Genomic DNA, 6,000 nt, shown 5'->3' with positions numbered 1-6,000 from the left:
GTGAGTAATGAAAGAGAAGTTGGCAACAGGATCCTGCTTTTGGTTTGTCATTGAGGGTGCATTTCCACTACGTTGTGCACGAACACTAAACTGGTGGAATGGACATGTGAACAGAAGCAAAGCTGAGTGAGATTTCCTCCCCTTTGGTATCAGGTTGGGCCCTGACTCCAGATTTAAACTGCACTTACTCTATGGGGTTAACTTTTACAACTTAGCTCTGTGGGTGCAGAACTTCACTCAACAGGAGCACATTTTGGGAATTCAGGGGTGGAGCTCAGTTCACCCTATTCATGATGTACATCATTTCCTGTCCATTATTATCTCTCTGCCCAAATTCCCAATTTTTCTCCAGTCATGTGAAACTCTGTGCTGAGGGCACTAAATAGTAACAATTACCCCATAAGGGCAGGGTCAGGGCGAAGCTAGCATGCTTTGCATGGACAGTATAATTACATCTTAAGATAATTTTATCTGCCAAGTGCTGCCTACCTGAGACCTCCAACAGGTAACCTGGGATACTTAAAGAAACTGATGCAGAAAATGAGCAGATTGAATGAGAAATAATCTGAAGTGAACATTACTGTTTTATGGTTTGGAGTTGGATTTTTAGAACAGGTTTATGAAAATGTAATAAATGTAATTGTGTGCATTCTGTTTGTGGCAAAATTGTATCTTGAAAATATTACATTACTTGCAACTTGTGTGCTGCTTTGCACATGTTCACTTACAGTATGAAATATTCCGAGATACCGCACCACCTGTGGTGCCTTGCACACCGCTTATTGGAAGGGTGCAGTGTCTGTGGCTTTTTGTTGACAAGAATCAATGGACAGAAAATTGTGTGCAATGCACCCGTGATTTTCCAATAAACCATCTGCCACAAGTGAGGCCCCGCCAGTTTTACTCTTAGTTTAAGGGATGAGAAATGGTCCATATCAATGTAGGCTTGGCCAAGGAAAAGAAGTGGATAATAATACCTAGTTGATCTCCACCTGTGTACCTTCCCCAATGTGCAATGTTTGCACTTGGGCTCATTTGAATATTATTCTGATCAAATGAAAATATGCTAATATTTTACTGAGCACAGAAATAATTTATGTTTGCCGTTGTTTATCTGGATTCTTGTACAAATAACAGGTAATGGGAAATCAAACAATCAAGACTGACACTGGTATTTAGTGACATCTATAGCCAGTTACAAGAAACAACTGAATCATTAGGGAAGTTTCTATTTCTAAAAGTGTGTGTTAGAATGGGACCTTATGCTTATTCTTTGAGGTGCAGAACCCACAGAGCCTGGCCTGGGCAAGTTGGGCTGGAGTCCAGGGGAAGTCTTCTCAATGATTTAACCTTGATGTCTGTGCTGAGCCAGAGTCCCAGCTTTACTGTTTTTCCTTTCCTGAACGTTACAGGTGCTCAGTCGGACCATGTTTTCCACCCTTGAAAAAGCAATTTAAAGCAAAGCATTACTCTCAAGCAAACATTGTGAAGTCAGCCAAATCCACGATCAATATTTGAAAATAAATGACTCACTGAAATCAGAGCTATACAGACGCACACATATTCCTATAGATAACTGTTATTTATACAATGGCTGTGGCCTTTATTTTCATTCATAGGATGTGAGCGTCGCTGGCAAGGCCATCATTTATTGCCCATCCCTAATTGCCCTTGAGAAGGTGGTGGTGAGCTGCCTTCTTGAACTGCTGAAGGCTCTAACATCTGCTCAGTATGGTTCACCCAAGTGGCCCAGTCTTCATGTGTGTACCATGGAGAACATTGTGGCCAATCTGAATTCTGTTGCCACCCAATATCCACACACACAGCCACAGTTGGGCAGAGATCACTGCATAGCAATTAAGAGCAGGAACCCTTGCTGTTTTTTCTATCTCCCTAACCAGATGGTTAACCTGAGAGCTCCTGGTCTTCATGATCTGGCATGACAGCAGGCACAGCCTTTACCCACTACTAGGCTATCAGACAGAGCCAATGGAACTACTTTTTGCAGTTGTGAGCTGCTCCATGTCATTAAATTTCACACTACTGCTATTGCTATTAAAATGCAGACAGAAAATCGAAGGTATCATAAGAATATAAGAAAGAAATAGGAGCAGGAGTAGGCCATTTGGCCCATTGAGCCTGCTCCACCATTCAGTATCATGGCTGATCTTCTACCACAACTCCACCTTCCTGCCTATCCCCATATCTCTTGATTCCCTTAGTATCTAAAAATCCATTGATCTCTATCTTGAATATACTCAATGACTGAGCATCCACAGCCCTCTGGGGTACAGAATTCCAAAGAGTCACAACCCATTGAGTGAAGACATTTCTCTTCATCTCAGTTCTAAATGGCCGACCCCTTATTCTGAGACTGTGACCCTGTGTTCTAGACTCCCCAGTCAGGGGAATCATCCTCCCTGCACCGACCCTGTCAAGCCTCTTAAGAATTTTATATGTTTCAAAGAGATCACTTCTCATTCTTATAACCTCTATGGAATATAGATCTAGTCTACTCAATCTCTCCTCATAGGACAACCCTCTCATCCCAAGGATCAATCTAGTAAACCTTCGTTGCACTCCCTCTAAGGTAAGTATATCCTTCCTTAGGTAAGGAGACCAAAACTGTACACAGTGCTTCAGGTGTGGTCTCACCAAGGCCCTATGTAATTGCAGTAATACTTCTTTACTCTTATACTCCAATCCCTTTGTAATGAACGCTAACATACCATTTGCTTTCCTAATTGCTCGCTGTACCTGTTAACTTTCAGTGATTCGTGTACAAGGACACCAGGTTCCTCTGAATACCAACATTTCCCAGTCTCTCACCTTTTAAAAAATATGCTGCTTTTCTATTTTTCCTACCAAAGTGGATAACTTCACATTTCTCCACATTATATTCCATCTGCCATGTTCTTGCTCACTCGCTTAACCTGTCTATATCCCTTTTCAGCCTCTTTGTGTCCACCTCCCAGCTTACTTTCCCATCTAGCTTTGTATCGTCAGCAAACGTGAATACATTACACTCGGTCCCCTCATCTAAATCATTGATACAGATTGTAAATAGCTGAGGCCCAAGCACTAATCCTTACGGTACCCCACTAGTTACAGCCTGCCAACCCGAAAATTACCCATTTATTCCTACTCTCTGTTTTCTGTCCATTAACCAATCCTCAATCCATGCTAATATATTATCCCCAATCCCATGGGCCCTTATTTTGTGTAATAACCTCTTGCGTGGCACCTTATCGAATTCTTTTGAAAATTCAAATGCACCACATCCACTGGTTCCCCCCTTATCTACCCTGCTAGTTACATCCTCAAAAAACTCTAACAGATTTGTCAAACATGATTTCCCTTTCATAAATCCATGTTGACTCTACCCAATCATATTATGATTTTCTAAGTGCCCTGTTACCATGTCCCTAATAATAGATTCCCTGCTATTGATGTCAGGCTAACTGGCTATAGTTCCCGGTTTTCTCTCTCCCTTCTTTCTTGAACAGCGGGGTTACATTTGCTACCTTCCAATCTGCGGGGGCTATTCTAAAACCTAGGGAATTCAGGAAGATCAAAACCAATGCATCCACTATCTCTGTAGCCACCTCTTTTAAAACCCTAGGAGGTAGACCATCAGGTCCAGGGGATTTGTCAGCTTTTAGTCCCATTAATTTCTCCAGTACTATTTCTAATAATTTCCTTAAGTTCCTCATTCTCACTAGACCCTTGGTTCCCTACTATTTCCGGAATGTTTTCTGTGTCTTCTCCCGTTAAGACAGATGCAAAGTATTTGTTTAATGTCTCTGCCATTTCCTTATTCACCATTACAATTTCTCCTGTCTCTGCCTGTAAGGGACCCATGTTTACTTTTGCTAATCTCTTCCTTTTTACATACATATACAAATTTTTACAATCTGTTTTTATGTCTCTCATTAGCTTACTCTAATATTCTATTTTCTCTCCCTTTATCAATTTCTTGGTCATCCTTTGCTGAATTCTAAAATCTTCCCAATCCTCAGCGTTACTACTCTTTCTGGCAACTTTACAAGCCTCTTCCTTTAATCTGATACTGTCTTTATCTCTTGTTGGCCACGGTTGGACCACTTTTCTCGTGGGGTTTTTATTCCTTAAGGGATTGTATACTTGTTGTGAATTATGAATTATTTCTTTAAATATTTGCCATTGCTTATCTACCGTCATATCTTTTAATCTAGTTTCCCAATCTATCTTAGTCAATTCACTCCTCATACCTACGTAGTTTGTTCTGTTCAGATTTAAGACCCTAGGTTCGGACTAAATTACTCTCAAACTCAATATAAAATTCTATCATATTATGATCACTTTTCCCCAGAGGTGTCTGTACTGTAAGGTTATTAAGTAACCCTGTCTCATTGCACAATACTAGATCTAAAATAGCCTGTTGCCTAGTATCATGCCTGTACATTCCCTGTGTGCATGACTAGTGGACAAGACTCCCAACAGCCACATGCATGTAGAGAATTGGCCCCTTAAACAACTCGAGGACAGTAAACCACACTTTCAACTCCAACTCTACTTGCTTGTGTGTAAGGTCGACTAATTACATAGAATATACAGCACAGAAGCAGGCCATTTGGCCCCACTAGGCTGTGCTGGTGTTTATATTCCACACGAGTCTCCTCCCATTCCATCTGCCTCATCTCAGCCTTTCAGCATATATTTCTATTCCCTTTTCTCTCATGTACTCATCTAGTTTCCTTTTGAAAGCATCTAAGCTATTTGCCTCCACCACGTCCTGCGGTAGTGAGTTCCACATTCTATCCACTCTCTGAGTAAAGAAATTTCCCCTTATTTCCTATTGGAATTATTAGTAACTATCTTGTATTTATTACCCCTAGTTTTGGATTCTCCCAAAAGTGGAGACATTCTCTCCACATCTACTCCTTATCTTTCAGTGACAGACCTGGCCAGCTGTAGAGCTGCTGGAAGCAAAGTAACAATGGGAAGGCAAATGGAATTTCTGAGTCAATTACTTTCACACAAGGGTATGTTACTCCTGCATTCTGGAGCTAGCACTGTAGGTATCTCTTTAGTCCCTCCTGACTCCTACCATTGGCTATTTGCACACTGCTTCCAGTGCCCTAAAGCTGCCCAACTACTTTCACATGTTTTGGGCTGAAACTGTTTTTTTCCTTTGGCACAAATATGTCTTTGAGCTGCTCAAATAACACAGAACAGTTAAATCCTTTCATCAAACCATGTTGTGAAATCTCAGTGCTGCCTTTTAAGACTATTCTTCTAGTAATTTGGAGCCCAGTTTATAGCTGTTGTTATGTATATGCTCACATGGTAACAAATATTTTTAGTAGAAACTAAATCCATAATAGAAACATTTATGAATCAGATTGGCTGAGGTGCTTAATCTAATATTGATTTTCTGGCCCTGGTGTGGACCAGGAATGATGGGCTTTGGCACGTTGCTTGAGTGCAACCTCTAGCCTCAGTCTAATTTTAGTATTCTGGTATCAACAGCCGTTTGGGAGCTCGCTGCTTGTGGTCCGGGAGAGATATGAGATTGCACCATGTGCCTCCAAATTCTCAGATGCTTCTGTGGAAGTGTTGTTATAGCAAGTGAGGCAGAAGAGGGCTGGCCTTCCTTGGCACCTCAGGATACCACTGTCTACATGAGAGCACTACAAAGTGTTTGGCAGGAGGTGATGTGAAATGTCAATGCCCAGAGAAACATCCAGAGGAGCTGGTGCCAAATCAGGAGAAGCTTAGACACACTACCATAGTAACCAAGGTAGACTGCTCAATAGTAGGGTAAATTCAGTGCTGTCATGTACCCAGTGAAGATCCTTGCTCAAAGGTGTGCAGATAGGAAATACAGGTATATCAGTATAAACATGATTCTCCAACCCATAGTCCTTTCACATGCCACTCTCCTCTGGGAGCTCTGAATTTACCCTTAGATAAAATAAGTGTGCAAAGTATATATGACATATTATAGTCACCTCACAC

The 6,000-nt window shown here is 41.3% G+C and overlaps 1 protein-coding gene across 1 annotated transcript in view; it reads right to left on the bottom strand.

The window, feature by feature from the left end:
• Positions 1 to 1,078: 1,078 nt before the first annotated feature.
• Positions 1,079 to 6,000, bottom strand: part of pkd2l1 (polycystic kidney disease 2-like 1) — a gene marked incomplete at its 5' end in the record, with an annotated part of 178,630 nt that continues 173,708 nt past the window's right edge. The window contains one exon of the mRNA XM_085996148.1: positions 1,079 to 1,439. Coding sequence (XP_085852274.1) covers positions 1,407 to 1,439 — 33 coding nt within the window. The remainder of the gene's footprint in view (positions 1,440 to 6,000) is intronic.

This window comes from Somniosus microcephalus, chromosome 8, assembly GCF_052327205.1.
Source record: "Somniosus microcephalus isolate GS21.2 chromosome 8, FLI_Smic_1.0, whole genome shotgun sequence".
Taxonomy (NCBI): Eukaryota; Metazoa; Chordata; class Chondrichthyes; order Squaliformes; family Somniosidae; genus Somniosus; species Somniosus microcephalus.
This window is presented reverse-complemented; position numbering and strand designations above follow the sequence as displayed.